We start from the raw sequence: 16,570 nt of genomic DNA on the forward strand, positions 1-16,570 counted from the left end.
TAATGACATGCTGTCAGCAAGCAGCTCGTCCTCACTTCCCCCGAATGAGATCAGGTTGCTCGCACCAGCAGAGGGACGCTGATCAGACCGGGAGAAAAGGACGGGGGAATACTCTCTCTGCGGCGAGAGCGAGGCACGCGGGATCTGGGCTGGCGTGAGCTCACTCGTAGCCGATCACTCGACCCCTTTGCCCCGCTGTTTTTTCCTCACAGGTCCCTGGGAGGAAGAAAACGGGAGGGCACGGGGGGTGGAGTTGCTCTCTGAAAAGAAAGCGATCCGTGAGCGGAGAGAGGCAAGACTGAAGCTCTCGCAATGGGAGCAAATAGCATGGGATTTCCCCAAGCAGGAAACGCACTCCGTGTAGCCGTCTTCGGCATGCAGGGGGGACCCGCACGAACCGCAGTAACGGCGTGGCATTTGCAACAACGCCAATTTGCTCTTTTAGAAGCTCTTTTTTGAAATCGCCGGATGGCGGCAGGAGAACCGGACCTGAACTGCTGTGTCGCTGGAGCGGCGGAGAAGCAGGTCAGCCGTGCTGAGAGGCCCCGATTCCAGCTGCGAAGGCGTGTCAATGGCGAGCGGCTTCAGATCAGCTTGAGGACATAGAGTCGTCGCTGAAGGAGAAGAAATCTGAGAATCTGTGGCGAGCGCCCGCTTATATAGCCAGATGCCCCGCCCATTCTGGCGGGCTTTGGCGGGCTTCGTCGCCATTGGTTCGTTTTTTAATCACTGCACGAACCAATGGCCGTGCAGTTTCACTGCGTGAATGAAAAGGCTTCAGTTCAGGAGAAAAAAGGCTTTTTCCCATATGCGTCTTAAGCAAGACGCAGTACGAGTGAAGTATCAAAAGGGAACACCGTGGCAGGTGTCGATTTAAAAGTATGCACTTCCTACTTTATTTGTAAAGGAAATTCATCTCCAATCCTTCTTCTATAGTTTCAGGTAGTTATTCGAATGCTAGAAAACAGCTGCTTTTCCGAGTAAAAACCGCCAAATAACGTAGTTACTTTATGATTCGTAATATTCAGAGGGTGGGGAGACGACTGAATGATTTATTCATTCATTCATTTTTATTCTCAGTGAATAGGAGTTAAAACCCCCACCCGGGTGACACTACTCCAATAATAGACCATGCAAAACACACAAAAAAACAATTTAAATTAAATAAATAAATATAATAATAATAATAATAATAACAATAACAATAATAATAATATCTTTAAAATATTGCCAAAAAATGTATTTGTAGATTTTTTTTATGTAAATGATTATTTTAGCAAATATATATTTTTTGAATTTTTAAAAAATATATTTAAAAAAAATTTATTTGTGAGATAGTTATAATGGTAATTAAATAATGTTTACAAAAGCCTACATTAAAATCTGTCATATAAATTGGTCTCTTCATCAGAAATTATCCTACTGATTGCCACCATTGATGGACAATTTTTTTTAATAATATTAAAAGTATCTGTATGACATTATATTCTGCAGTTCTTCCCTGTTGTACCAAATATCTACACTTTTCAAATTATCATATCGAAGTTAGAAATTCAAATATTGTGACAAAATTAATTTTGTAGGGTGCCACAAGTTTGTTAAAATTTCCAAAGGGTGCCGCGACTAAAAAAAGGTTGGGAAACACTGGCTTAGACTAATCCCTCTCTTTATGTGGTCCATGATTTGTATTCTATAGTAACATGCTGAAATTTTAGAGTCAGCTTCCATAGAATTTTGCAGACTAACTTTTAAAATGAACTTTTTAGTAAAGCTTCAGTTTTGAGGAGAAAATATGCTGTACCTGTACCTTATAAAGTAGTCAGAACTAAGAAACTTCTGGTAAAACAAGTGGCCATAACACACCATTAGTAATGCTCTGCAGCCACCCCACTTCATCTGTATGGTCTGGTTTGTTTTGGCAGTCACTTATTTTCCGGTGATAACTGGCCAGCAGGGAACTACCGGGAGCCATTCAGGGCTAGACTGTCATTCTCAGGTCAGTGTCTACCCCACCGATTCTGCTGACAGCACTGTTCCCACCATGAGATAATGCCATTCCAGAGAGATCCACTTGTAAGCCTCTCTTTCTGCAGCACAGGTATATAACCAGCAGCTTGCCTTCACTGGGAACGGTGCACATCATTGGGATCTTTGTCTACTGTACCAGCCTATATCAGCCTCCTCATACCTGCCTTCAGTCCACATCTTCTGCTTGAAAAATTTCCTCAACATCAGGTGCAAATAGTCACAATCAGGTTGAAATTTGCCAGTCTACATTGCCAAGCCTGACATTATGGATATTGCCATTCAACACCCCTGGTTTAGACGCACCCTGGGCTACCCCACCCGCCTCTTCGACCAGTTGTTTGGAGAAGGCCTGTTCGACTATGAGCTCTTTCCCTTCGCTTCCTCAACTGTCAGCCCTTACTATCGACACTCACTCTTCCGCAGCTTCCTGGACTCCTCCAACCCAGGCATCTCTGAGGTAATGGACTGCTTCACTGTGTATTGATAAGATTGAGATTTAGAATCTTAAGATGCCATTGTTGTTGCAGAAGACCAATACAGGTGTTGTTTATCACTAAATCAATGCATTAAGTCGTCTTTGTGACAAACAGCTTTATTAGTATCACCTCAAAATGTGTTATATTGTGGAGGTGAAACGTTTAAAGTAGCAAGGTTTCCAGAAAATTCATTTCTAGAGGTATTCCTTACAGACTCCAGGAATTAAATTGCAAATAAGACCTGACCTAAAAAAAGAGCAAACTGAAAATAATGCATACCTGTGACTGGTGAATGCAGCACTGTATAAGAAAGAAGAAAAAAAAGGTAGAACAATTGATAGTGTCCATGGAGAAAATTACCAGTACCTTTTCTGTTAAGTTTACGGAAAGGAATTAAATGACTTACTATTCATTTAATATTTTGGCATGTGACATAATGACAAGATTTTCTTTCATATTACCTGAAGATCAATGCATCCATCACCGCATTGCACAACAGTGTCACTCCAAATGAAACCACAAGTGAAACATGTCATATACGATTCATCTCCACCTAGATGCTGAATGCTGTTAGCTGAATGAACTGCTTTTCATGAATTTATGGCATTAGTTTTCTCTTGAAAAACTGAAATCCTTATGTATTCTTATCTGCAAACAACACCACATTGATGTAAATCCACTGTACTTGATCATTTCTGCAGGTGAGGTCTGACAGAGACAAATTCACAGTGTACCTGGATGTGAAACACTTCTCTCCTGATGAGCTCAATGTGAAGGTGACTGAGGACTATGTGGAGATCCAGGGCAAGCATGGAGAAAGACAGGTGAGGTCACGGCTCATTTGGACATGACAGGGACTGTGTTCAATAAGAATGTGTGCAAGAGAAACTTACAATGAAATTGAATTAACCATCCAAATGTTCTCATCAGTTGCTGTGCCGATTTTTCTGTTAATGGAAGGAAGCTGGTATTTGAACAGTAAAGTTGTGAATTGTTTGTGAATAATGCTTTATTTACAGTAATTTAGCTTGTTTTGCATCACACTGTTCAGTGAACTGTAACTATGTACTAGTATAATACTAGTGTAAGTGCCTGTGTATGTGTGTGTGTGTGTGTGTGTCTCGAAGGATTATATAGTGTATAAAAATGCTGTAGCCTATGATATATTCTAAAGATTGTGGGAAAATATAATTATATAATTAGGTTTTTATTCAGTCATTTCCTTTAGCACAATGTGACAAATCATCACAACAAAGAAAAAGACCTTGAACTTTCACAGACAGGCGTTCAGAAATGACTCAGTTGCATATATTTTTTAATGCAGTACCAGTTGTTAAGCAACCATAACAAATAAATATGCTTATTTTGAAAAAAGAAAAAAAAAATTAATTCGATTTGAATGCTACTGGGAGAAAGTAATATTTTTAAATGTGAAAGAAATTTATATATGCGTGAAAAATCTTTTTGGTTTTTATAAGATAATTTCATAGTTATTCAGCTATTCATGTTTACATCACTCTCTTTTTCTCCCAGTTGTGTTTTCTCTTCAGTTCCTTTTCTATTTTTATCCCCGTAGTCACTATTTCAGTACTATGGATTCACGTTTATTCACGTTTCAGTAGCACAGATGAGGAAAAAGTGAGTAGATCTCTCAAAATGTTTGTGTCAGATTGACGTCACTTTTGCGTCACAGCCTGCCACCCCATTTGGAGTCCTAAACGCCAGTAAAGGGCTTGTGGGTAATCTTTCCAGGGCTTTACTGGTAGTGTTTTAAAATGCCTTGACCCTAAAGCTGTTCTGTCAACAGCATTCACGAGAGACTATGACTATGTTTGGGCAGTGCTTGATGAACTGTACTGATATGTACACTGCAGTATATGAGCTCAAATCTACACTAATGTAATCAAGATCAAACTAATCTAAATCTAATCTAAAAGTCAAATGTACAATTCATATTTGTGAGAAAAGAGTAAACAGATTTGCAGTAAGATTCAGATTGATTTTGTGGAAAATTCTTAATAACTGAAAAAGGCTTTCTTCAGAGATAAACTGAGTGAGCTTCAGAGCTGTTTCTCAAAAACATGTGAACAGCTGTCCAACTCTTGACGGATTACTTTTCTATTCATTACTTTATTATTCTTTTCATGCCTACAGTCATTTAATCTATTTGTAGCTTATTTAAAAAGCCTTTAAAATAGTACTTGAAAGTGGATCTTTAATAAGATGAGGTTCCTATTTCGGTTCTTCTTCTTACAATAATAAGTCCCCTAGAAGTAAATCTAACTTAAATCTAAAGGTCAGTATACTGAAAAAAATGATACTACATTTTTTAAGGTAAGTGGTTGCAAACAATTTATTTTAGCTACATTAAAAGAAAATATTGAAAGTCAACTAAATTTATTTAAATGTCTCAAATAAATTGATTGCAACCACTTACATTAAAAACATTTTAACAAATTCAATGAATCATTTTTTTTTCAGTGACTAGATTCAGATTTGCCAGACTCAGACTGATTTAGTAAATACTAATAAATGAGAAAGGTTTCATTTTTCATTTATTAGTAAAGTTTGCTGAGTCACTGTTACCTAAATGTTACCAACATGAAAATTGGTATCTACATCTTGATGGATTGCTTTTACATGAATTATATATACATATAATTTATATTAAGTAAACATCAATTTTATATACACTGAAAAAAATGATACTAATTTTTTAAGGTAAGTGGTTGCAAACAATTTATTTTAGCTACGTTTAAAAAAAAACATGTTGAATGTTAGTCAACTAAATTTGTTTATTTAAATGTAGCTAAAATAAATTGATTGCAACCACTTACCTTAAAAAATGTTAGTAAATTCAATAAATCATTTTTTTCAGTGTACATGTATACAGTATATAAAGCCTCTAAAATGGTACTTTGAAGTGGATCTATGCTAAAATAGGGCTTTTACTTTGGTTCTTATTCTTAAAAGTAATTCCTATTTTTACATGTTTATTCTTCATTACAATAATTTGGCCTATTTTAATCTTTCCTGGAAATATTTCAAAACCTTCATACCACACTGAATAGTTTTCCAACAACAGAACAGGCACATCTTCATGGCAACTATGAGCGAAGAGTGTTTGCTCAGGTCATCTCCGGTAATGAGGTGAAGAGCTACAGAAGTAATATGTCTACTGTCTGTACATGATGGGTTTATGAATATGTGCGTAGCCTTTTTTTTTTTACATTTTGCTCTGTTTTTGTTGTTTGGCTCCGCAGGATGATCACGGCTACATCTCCCGTGAGTTCCGCCGCCGCTACCGCCTGCCTTCTAGTGTGGACCAGTCTGCTGTCACCTGCACACTGTCTGCTGATGGCCTGCTTACTCTTTGTGGACCCAAGGCTGGTGGCATAGTAGTAAATTCAATAAATCATTTTTTTCAGTGTACATGTATACAGTATATAAAGCCTCTAAAATGGTACTTTGAAGTGGATCTATGCTAAAATAGGGCTTTTACTTTGGTTCTTATTCTTAAAAGTAATTCCTATTTTTACATGTTTATTCTATTCTATTTCAAAACCTTCATACCACACTGAATAGTTTTCCAACAACAGAACAGGCACATCTTCATGGCAACTATGAGCGAAGAGTGTTTGCTCAGGTCATCTCCGGTAATGAGGTGAAGAGCTACAGAAGTAATATGTCTACTGTCTGTACATGATGGGTTTATGAATATGTGCGTAGCCTTTTTTTTTTTACATTTTGCTCTGTTTTTGTTGTTTGGCTCCGCAGGATGATCACGGCTACATCTCCCGTGAGTTCCGCCGCCGCTACCGCCTGCCTTCTAGTGTGGACCAGTCTGCTGTCACCTGCACACTGTCTGCTGATGGCCTGCTTACTCTTTGTGGACCCAAGGCTGGTGGCATAGAGTCTGGCCGTAGAGATCACCCCACCCCTATTACCAGGGAGGACAAGACCAACTTAAGCTCCTCCTCCTAGACGGGTCACTCCCCACAGCCAGGTGGCAGTATTGAGGTGTGAGTGGGGCTCACAGGGGCTTTTATTTCAGAGGGCATCTATAAGGGTGGATTTAAGCAAATCCTCTATTTGTTTATCATTAAACAAGCCCTTCCTCCCACTTCCACTTCAAAGGGTGTCAGTATATCTGACCTAATACCTTCTTTCATTACTAGCTAATAATCTCCATAATCCACTATGATTGTTTTCATTTTACATGACACACAGGAAATGGATCAGGATGATTGGCTGGGGGTCTTATTTCTTAATCAAGCCTCTGCATTCCTCTCTAGTCAGATGATGAATCGCAAACAGTCACTGCTCTGATTTTCGACCATCCTGGTGATATAGGTAACCATTATTTAAAAGTATAATCCTTTATTGTATAGGATCAGTTGGAGAACTAAATGCTCCAGAAAAGTTTGGAGAGCTTGGTTAAAACTTGATCTGTTTGAAGATTTCTGATCCAAGGGAGATTCCATCACCTGTAAGACCGTGGCCTTCTCCCTTGCCTGTGTCATGACCTCTTTTCTAGATTTCTCTTGTTATTGACTCTTGCCTGTCTTGTAGGTTTAGCCCTGTTCTACTCATTACTGACTCCTCAGGGGTCTACTAAAAAGTAATTAAAAAAAATAAAGTTGTACTATTAACCATTAAGAAAATCTTGTTTGTTGTATTTTTGCTATGTAATACAAGTCACAACATACACAGAAAAAAAATGGTAACCTAAAAATGGTAACGTCTATATATCGCTGCATCAGCCTAAATCCATTATTTATACCAGCAAAACTAATTTATTAGTTAAATCGTGTACAAATATCTCTAAAAAGTAACTTTTTGCAGGGTATAATTAAGCCACATAGATTATAGTGATTACAATAACTGGTAATAACTAGGTATTAACAATGAACCTACCCCTAACCTTAACACGTGGTTACCTTATATTACCCATTACTTTCATATTTAAGTACATTGTAAGTACATTTTAAAAAAAGTGCAAGCAAAAGATGCCTAAATGAACAATAGTTCTAAGCATGAATTAGTATTCCACTATTTAAAATTTTTTAAATTATATTTATTTATAACTGGAACTGAAATCTTAGCAGGAATAACAACTTAAGTAATCTTCTATTATTAATGATACAAATAATGTTACTATTAAATTATGATACAAAAACAACATCTACATAAGTCATAGTAAACTGTTTAATTGATGTATAATAATAATAATAATAATAATATATTTATATACATCACTTGATGGAGAATATCTAGGCCTAAATAACTACAATCATGACAAAAAAAGACCAAGCAATATGATGTCTCTATAAAACTATTCAATTCTATTACAAACACACATCTAGCTAATCCAGATCTAAAGACTATTTATTTATCAGTCAATTTCAGTCACTCACTCTTAAACTCTCAAGCACTACTAAGTGCACACTACACAAATACTAAACTGTGTATTATTAACAATGGATCAAATCATTGTCACTTAACTGAGGGTAATACAGTGCCAATGTGAAGCTCAGCCTGAGGCAGAGACTGAGACTGTGGACTGATCTGCAGTCGAGTTTCAAGAAGCTGTGCGGCTGATGCCACAATGGAGGAAGAACAGGAGAGAGAAGATAGAGAGTCCTGAAGAGCTGACTGTGGTAGGAGCCGAGGGTTCTGGGAGCTGAGGTGAGTCCTCTCACGCTGAGGTGGACTGGAGAAGCTCTGTGATTCCAGACCTGCATCGTTCTTCACATGATCAGGGGAATGAGCACACTGCACTGAGAGAAACTGCAGCTGCCTTTGATGGCATGAGAAGGGAACCAAAAAAAAAAAAATCACAATCATATGATATAGAAAATATGATATAGTTTATATTTATTAAAATTAGTTAAAATAGGTAACAGAGGGCATTAAATACACCAGTTAACGTTTAACATCTGTACATCAATTTCTTTTTTTTACTCAATTTATTTAAATGTTGTATGTATATACCCGGAGCTCCTGGAAACCAGAACACATTTCTTGTGTTTGCGCACACTTGGCGAATAAAGCTCATTCTGATTCTTTTACAAAGGTGTGTTTGAATTAAGAAACTGATGTTTCTTTCAGGCTGTGGATCTGTGGAATATAACATATTGCCTTTATCCTTTACTCTGCTTCTTGTAGTTTTGCTCATAACTGGAGTCCCTAATCATGCCGATCACAGCAACATGCTGTTGAAAGTGATTGTGAATGTGTATTATGATTTTATTATTTATGGCTAAGAGAGTAACATTCTATTATAGACATTCTTAATAAACATTCGCTAGATGAGTGCTGGCGGGACGTCTAAAACTGATTCTGTAGGAATCCTCCAAACCAGTTACTTGATACAAAAATTTTTTGAGCATAAATAATGTATACATAGTTCCCTTTTGGGCTAATTTGCTACATATTATTACAACGTGCACTTCAAGTTTATTAAGAAACAGTCATAAAAGTGTCTCTTTTTAAGTACACTTAAGTGAACTTTTATTTAATTAATATTACATTATATAAAATAAGTAAAAAAAAATGTACTTCTAATATTTGTAATACACTACAAGTACACAGAAAATACAATTATGTGCACTACTTAACTTCTTTACAAGGGTAAATCATTATTCACTGAATTTTTACCTTTCATTTCTTAAAGAATTCTTCAAGACGCCATTGTGGTGCACCACTGGGAAGCATGGAGGGTTTGTCAAAACCATCGATGTACTACCACTTTGTGGATTGTTATCTAGGATGCACGTGCGTTGCACAGGCCCCTTAACTTCATTCCAACTCAACTGGCCCTTAATATGACCATTCTTTCTCAAATGAGTTGGGAAAGCCTTCACACCTGACAAAAGAGGCAAAGTTGTTTAATCAACTAGAGCTGTTACAGTGATAGAATTTGCGCTGTGAGCTGTTTCCCTGACCTTGTATAAGTGAGGTATCTGAGGATCTCCTTCCCTTCTGAAAGCTGGGTAGAGGAAGATAACTCTGGTGCCCAAGGGTGGATGAACGAAAGCCAGGATTTCCTAGTGAATACGGATGTAATCCCGGAGTCATGCAGCTACTGGTGTCAGTGCTAATCTCTGATGGGTTGGAGACGGTGGTGAAAGAACTAGTAGAAGCATAAGGACAGGACCGGAGGCAGCAGTCTGACGTGGAGCCATCAACATGATCTATGACAATACCTGAAGCAAGAAACAGATCATATTAAAAAAAAGAAAAAAAAAGAGTTGACCCAAAAATTTAAATTTGATTCAATTTACTCATCCTCACATCCAAGATGTATATGAGTTTGTTTCTTCATGGAAACAAATTTGGAGAAATTTAGTATTACAACACTTGTGCACCAATGGATGCTCTTCAGTGAAGAGCCGTCAGAATGAGAGTCCAAACAGCTGATAAAAACATCACAATACTCCACAAGTAATTCACACAATCCAGTCCATCAATCAACTTGTTGTGAAGTAAAATGCATGTTTATAAGAAACAAATCCATCATTAAGATGCTTGTAGCTTCAAACCATTGCTTCTGGCTAAAATACGAGTCCATAATCCATGAGAACACTTCTTCCAGTGAAAGTCCAACCCGTTGTCCTCTAACATCAAAATCCAACAGCATATTCACGAGTTCACGCTTACATATAATTAGCTGGTGAGTGTTGTAATGGTAAATTTCTACAATCTGCATCACTTTAATATCAATGTACTTTATGGGATGTTAAATGCAATAATTAACATCAATAATTATAATATTTAATCATTAATGCAATAATTAATAATAAAATCAATAGAACCATTCCAAAAAGAAAAGTTAAATTAGCCTTCATATATGACAAAAGTTAAGCTGACAATACGTTATAATTAATGGAATTTGCAGTGAAGACTGATCTAGAGCACGGGTCTCAGACTCAAACTACCTCGGGGCCACTATGCAGGTGGTGTTCTTCACCTCGGCCAGCTATAAATATGTAATAAAAGAGTTATAACTTTGAATTTGAACTTTAAAGTTTCTGGCACTGTTAAACAGTTGTCATGTCTGTTAAACAACTCATCTCATCCTCATATCTAGCACATTACTTTGCATTAGTCTAAGTCAAGTAATGACGTTTGAGATTGTATTGTGTGGAAACTGCAGTTTACTAAAGGAAGGTAGCAGTCCAATCGAGCGACTACAACCATCGTAATCTGGTTTACATATACAGTATAAGGACTAAAACTGCTAAATTTAGTGGTTAGCACTGTGCACTGCATGAACAATGGAAACTGTTATTATTTATGATTATTATGTCTTTAACACTTTAAACCTTTCAAATCAATTTTCATAAAGAGGAAATGGTATATATTTTATATGATATTTTTTCAATATCTATGTGCACTGAAAAAATGGGAACCTAAAAATGGGAACATCTAAATTAACTGGTTTTGTTCAAGTCAAAAATATTATTTAATCTCGCGGAACCTAAATACATTAATTTATACCATGAAAACTACTTTATGTGGGTTAAATCACATAGAATGAGCTAATATATAGTGGAAGTGGCAGGTTGCCACTTTTTTTGCAGTCTTTAATTTATTTTTCCTCTGTTGTTTGGGGCTGTAAGAATGGTGGTGTTGTGGGCATTGAATGAATTTTGACAGCTGTTTTAATTATAACTGTAAATTGTATTGCTTGTATTATTAACATACACTACTGTTCAAACGTTTGAGGTCAGCAATACTGTTTAGGAATTAATCATTTTAATCAGCAATACAGATAAAAAATGGTAACCTAAAAATTTTAACATTTAAATGAACTGGTTTTATTTAAGTAAAAAATATCAGTAATCACTGAACCTAAATAGATTAATTTATACCTCCAAAACTATTTTTATGGGTTAAATCAGTTAGAAACAATTGCAGGTTACCATGTTTTGCAGTGTGCATTAAATTAAAATCTAAACAGGTATACATTGTGATGATGGAGGTCTTTGGGTGTCCGCAATACTTCAGTGTATTGACCAATCATATTGAATGTAGTTTCTTTAGAGTTTCCTTCAAACTTACTTGGCAAGCAGGAAAACTTTTGGGATGCAGAGGCATCTGGGGAAGTGTGTCTCTGTGATTTTCTGGACTCCACAGAAGGACTGTCCAGGGCTTGATCCTCTTTCTCCTCCTTTTTCAAATGCCCCACCTGTGACTCTTTATATGCTGTAGTCTCCAGCTGACAGGCAGCAGAAGCGGAGCATGTGTATTCTAGTGTGCTGAGATCCTCCTCCAGAGGCAGCACCGTCCCCTGAGGAGAGTGACATGGTTCTTTCAGCCACTCACTTCCCAGTTTGCTTTGCTGCAGTGCTTGATGCTTCATCACTCTTTCTAACAGCAGGCAGTAGATAGCAGAAAAGTGGTTGAAGCTACTGTTCTGAAGAGACTGAATAAAGATGCATGTTTTTAGTCAATAGTCAATTGAAAATGCACGATAACAACACTTAGCTAGCATCTCCTCCCCTACACTGAAAAATGGTAACACCTAAATGAACAGGTTTTGTCAAAAAATATTATTTAACATCAGGTTACCACTTTTTGCAGTGTGCTATATGCAGAAAAGATTTCTAAGCTTTTGAGCCAGAAACTTTTCGGAATTAGACATTTTAATGAGGCATTAAGCAGAATTTTAATTCCAAAATGGGATATTCCTCAGATCATTATCAGCATTTGTAAATAAGTCTGGGTTGTCATTTAGACATTTAGTCAATTCTGTCATCATTTATTCACTATAATGTCATTCTAAACCTGTGTGACTTTCCTCTGTGGAACATAAAAGATATTTTGGCAAGTGTTTTTTTAATTTATATAATGGAAGTGTTTATTCATATAATGGAAGTCAATGGTCATGTTTGGTTTTCAACATTCATCAAAATATCTTCTCTGTTGTTCCACAGACGAACACAAAGTCATACAGGTTTGGATCAACTTTAGGGTGATTAATTGATGACAAAATTTTCATTTTTGACTGAACTTTTTCCCACACAGAGCTTGATCTCTGGGCTCCTCACCTCTATGGTTTTCTTCCTGTCAATGCCCACTGTCTGCATAATACTCAGAACTGCTTCATTGTAAGTTTCCTGAGCCTCAAGGCAGGAAGAGGAAGAAAGGGACTGACATATAGCCGAATGATCAGCCTGCATCCAGCGATGCTGCTTGATTTGTGCCACACTGAATCTCTTGGCAGGGTCAACAGTCAACATTCTCCGTATAAGGCTTTCACATTCTGTGGAACGAGGTAAATGGCAAGGGTTAAATAAGACAAGATTTCAGCACACCACATCATGTGATAAGTGTCAGCTAAAAACGAACAGTCTGTCATCATTTCCTCACCTTATGTTGTTCCAAACCTGTATGAGTTTCTTTCTTCTTTGACTTCCATAGTGTGGAAAAAATACTTTTGTGTTCAACAGAAGAAAGAAACTCATACAGGTTTGGAACAACATAAGGGTGAGTAAATGATGACAGACTTTTCATTTTTGGGTGAACTATCTCTTTAAGTCAAATGAAGTCACCTTTATTTATATAGCGCTTTATACAATACAGATTGTTTCAAAGTAGTTTTACAGGGAAAAACAGGAAAAAATTATTTAAACAGAGATGCCGTAAAGCAGCTTTGAAAAAAAAAAAACAAGTGTCATTGTTCAGATGAGGTCAGCTTAGTGTTGATTCAGTTCAGTTCAATGACTGTGTAAAGATCATCAACTATAAAAAATGAGTTCAAATCAGCTGGAAAGCAGCCCTGATGTCATCATCCAGCTCAGTTCAGTTCTCATTCAATAGTGTCTGTACAGTCGATTCAATGATATTGTTGAATACTAAGTGTCCCCAACTAAACATGCCAGAATGGCAAGACTTTAAATGAATAAAAAACAATAAAATGAATACACAGTTAATATAGCCATCAAATTGTGAATTGTGTGGGATCAACCTAAGTACATTAATTTATACCAACATAATTTTTATGGTTAAATCAAGTAGAAATAGCTTTGAACGTGCACTTCAAAGAGCTATTTCTACTTGATTTAACTCATAAAAATAGATTTATTTGTATTAAGTAATGTATTTAGTTTGATTAAGTGATACTAAATAATATTTTTACTTAAATAAAACCAGTTAATTTAGATGTTACCATTATTAGGTTACCCTTTTTTTTCAGTTTCGCAAGGGCCGCTCTATATATAGGAGGAACATACCTTGTGACATGAAGAATGGCACTCTGAAGCGTCCATCAGTGACTCTTCTTCTTAAGGCAGGGAGAGTAGTGCCATCAAAAGGTAGTGTGCCACAAACCAATACATACAGCAGTACTCCCAGACTCTAAGCGGCAGCCGGGAGACATTCATATTTCAGACACTTCCTTAATGCCAAAAAGGAAATTTAATTTATTTATATTAGACAATTTGTTAAAGTTCAGAGCGTATACTCAAGCTGAAGATCTTACCCAGATATCCAAGGATGGTCCCTCATATTCTTTCCCCTCAAAGACCTCTGGGGCGGCATAGGGAGGACTCCCACACCAGGTAGACAAAGATTTACCAGGAATATAGAAGTTCCCAAAACCAAAGTCTGAAGAAAAATGGAGAGATACCGTATATTACTAGCCTTGAGATATTATTAACAATGGGCACTTTTAGCAAAAATAAGGTTTCTAACAGCACTTTTCACATCCTAGTTTAATTTGTCTAATAACAATGTCGACAAAAAATGGAGGAGAAATTTACAGGATAAATCTACCACTTTTGTCATATTTGATTATTATTACAATAATATAAATTATTATTTTAATTAACTTCTATAACAATTCTAATGATTTACTTTATTAAAATAATGGTTTAATTAAAAAAGTGATGCAATAAAAATAGAAGTACATGATCTTTCTTACCTGCCAGTTTTATATTCATGTTACTGTCTAGGAGTAAATTTTCTGCTTTCAGGTCTCTGTGTACAATGTGATGCTTGTGACAATATTCTACAGCATCAAGGATTTGCCCGAACTTACAACGAGCTTCTGCCTCACTTACATGACCAACTGAAGTAAGATAATCTTTGAAAGAGAAAGATAAGATAAAATAAGATAAAATACAGATTTGTACGTTAAAAGATTATTTTTAGGCTTACCAAACATCTCTCCATTCTTTGCATACTCTGTCACAATATACAGCATGTCTTTGGTCTCCATAACCTACAATTTCCAAAAAGTAAAAACATGAATTCTTCAGACTGGTAATAAGCAGTCATTCTTCATAAAGAATCTAAATTTTGTAAAGTATCAAAATTACAACTTTTTGTCGTGGCAGAATAACTCGTGCACATGCTTGACACAAAGGAGCTGTTTCTCAAGAGAACACAGGTTGGAATCCTGCATCATCTTCTGATCCCATCTCCTTTCTGTCTGCTCTTTTCTGTACTCTCCATTAAAAAGTCAAAATGCCCATAAAAAGTGACATATGTAACTCAAAATGTATGCATCTAAATTAATCTGGAACTCAAATATTAAATGATTGAGAAAGCAGTTGTATTGTGACCTTTCCATTGTGAGGTCATTATTTTCCCTCTTCCACATACTCCTGAGAGACCAGTGTAGGGAGGAAGCAGCAACCATGGGAAAGTCATGGTGCACTAGGATAATGTAAGCTCTTTGTAAACTGGCTTACTACTGGCTTAAACTAGTTAAGTGAGGTGGAAAATCAAAGGTAAATACAGATAAACTATCAGTTTAATAAGAGAATCAGTGAAAATACAAGACATCTTAAAGGGGTCATATGATGTTGCTAAAAAGAACATTATTTTATGTATTTGGTGTAATGAAATGTGTTTATGCGGTTTAAGGTTAAAAAAACACATTATTTTCCACATACTGTACATTATTGTTTCTCCTCTATGCCCCGCCTTTCTGAAACACGTCGATTATTACAAAGCTCATCGGTCTGAAAAGCGAGGTGTACGCTGATTGGCCAGCTATCCAGTGCGTTGTGATTGGCCGAATACCTCAAGCGTGTGACGGAAATGTTACGCCCCTCACCATATTGTGATGCCTTGTCCCAGCGCTATGAAACAACACCAATAAAACCCATTATAAACGAGGCATTTGTTGCATCCACACGCAAATGCTGAAAAACAGAACCAATCAATCACAGACACAGACAGCATTCGCTGCTGACGCATGGCTCACACAGTGCTTGTTCAAATAGGGCTGCGTTTCCCAAAAGCATCAGAAGCTTAAGTAGATCTTAAGAAACCATTGCCACATTATTACATTACATTACATAACATTGTTATTTTTAAATATATTAAAATAGAAGATAGTTCTTTTTAATTGTTATATTTCACAATATTGCTGCTTTTACTGTTTTTTTGTTGTTGCTGTTGTTCAAATAAGCGCAGCCTTGGGGAGCATGAGACTTAACAAAAATATTACAAAATCTTACTGACCCCAAACTTTTGTGTACATGTAATATTTATTTTAAATTGGCTAGTTTGGGCAAGTAAACTTGTTTAAACTGGTTGTTAAACGTTCAAATGGATTGTGTTATGTTCTGTAATTGCTGTTAATAAAGAAATATGCTAAAGTTTCACCTTTAGGGGTACAACAGCCTGGCAGTCTTTTACAAAAATGAACCATGGTTGTATTACAGTAACCACAGTTTACCACAGTATTTGTAGTAAAATTGCAGTAACCACAAATTTACCATGGTAATAATAATAATACTACATTTTAGTACACCATGTTTATTTTTAATGAGGTAGGCTATCCTCAAAGGTGCACCTTTGTAACTTATCTACCCTTAAAGCATGCATACTTGTTACTAATATGCTCACTTTTAGGGGTATAGTTGCACCTTTGAGGTTACTGCCCCAGTAAAGGGCTAAAATACAATTATAGTATATTTTATTTCTGACAGTGTAAACAAAAAAGGCCTATGAAATAAAAAAAAAACATGGCTTTAAAATCTAATATTAAGTGAGTATAATTACTGATTATATTCTTTTAATAATTTAAAAGATCAGTTTAGTTTAGA

General features: G+C 36.3%; 2 protein-coding genes across 3 annotated transcripts in view; one reads left to right on the top strand and one right to left on the bottom strand.

The window, feature by feature from the left end:
- The first annotated feature begins 2,106 nt into the window (after positions 1–2,106).
- Positions 2,107–7,130, top strand: cryaa (crystallin, alpha A). 2 transcript variants are annotated; one of them, XM_016441282.1, is made up of 4 exons: positions 2,107–2,485; positions 3,206–3,328; positions 5,768–5,894; positions 6,409–7,130. In XM_016441282.1, the coding sequence occupies exons 1-4, from the start codon at positions 2,294–2,296 to the stop codon at positions 6,486–6,488; spliced, it is 522 nt and encodes a 173-aa protein (XP_016296768.1). In that variant the 5' UTR covers positions 2,107–2,293; the 3' UTR covers positions 6,489–7,130. The 2 variants fall into 2 exon arrangements, with proteins under 2 accessions (XP_016296768.1, XP_016296767.1); XM_016441281.1 differs by having other exon boundaries at positions 5,768–5,890; positions 6,405–7,130.
- Positions 7,131–8,000: 870 nt separating this feature from the next.
- LOC107654240 (serine/threonine-protein kinase SIK1-like) overlaps positions 8,001–16,570 on the bottom strand; it is an 11,245-nt gene continuing 2,675 nt past the window's right edge. Inside the window, exons 4-12 of the mRNA XM_016441251.1 lie at positions 14,670–14,733; positions 14,434–14,595; positions 13,993–14,117; positions 13,745–13,868; positions 12,560–12,774; positions 11,571–11,934; positions 9,452–9,712; positions 9,165–9,372; positions 8,001–8,304 (exon numbers count right to left, since the gene is read on the bottom strand). Of these exons, the coding sequence (XP_016296737.1) occupies positions 8,001–8,304; positions 9,165–9,372; positions 9,452–9,712; positions 11,571–11,934; positions 12,560–12,774; positions 13,745–13,868; positions 13,993–14,117; positions 14,434–14,595; positions 14,670–14,733 (1,827 nt within the window). The remainder of the gene's footprint in view (positions 8,305–9,164; positions 9,373–9,451; positions 9,713–11,570; positions 11,935–12,559; positions 12,775–13,744; positions 13,869–13,992; positions 14,118–14,433; positions 14,596–14,669; positions 14,734–16,570) is intronic.

The sequence above is a fragment of the Sinocyclocheilus anshuiensis genome, unplaced genomic scaffold (assembly GCF_001515605.1).
Source record: "Sinocyclocheilus anshuiensis isolate Anshui unplaced genomic scaffold, SAMN03320099.WGS_v1.1 scaffold551, whole genome shotgun sequence".
In the NCBI taxonomy this organism is placed as follows: domain Eukaryota; kingdom Metazoa; phylum Chordata; class Actinopteri; order Cypriniformes; family Cyprinidae; genus Sinocyclocheilus; species Sinocyclocheilus anshuiensis.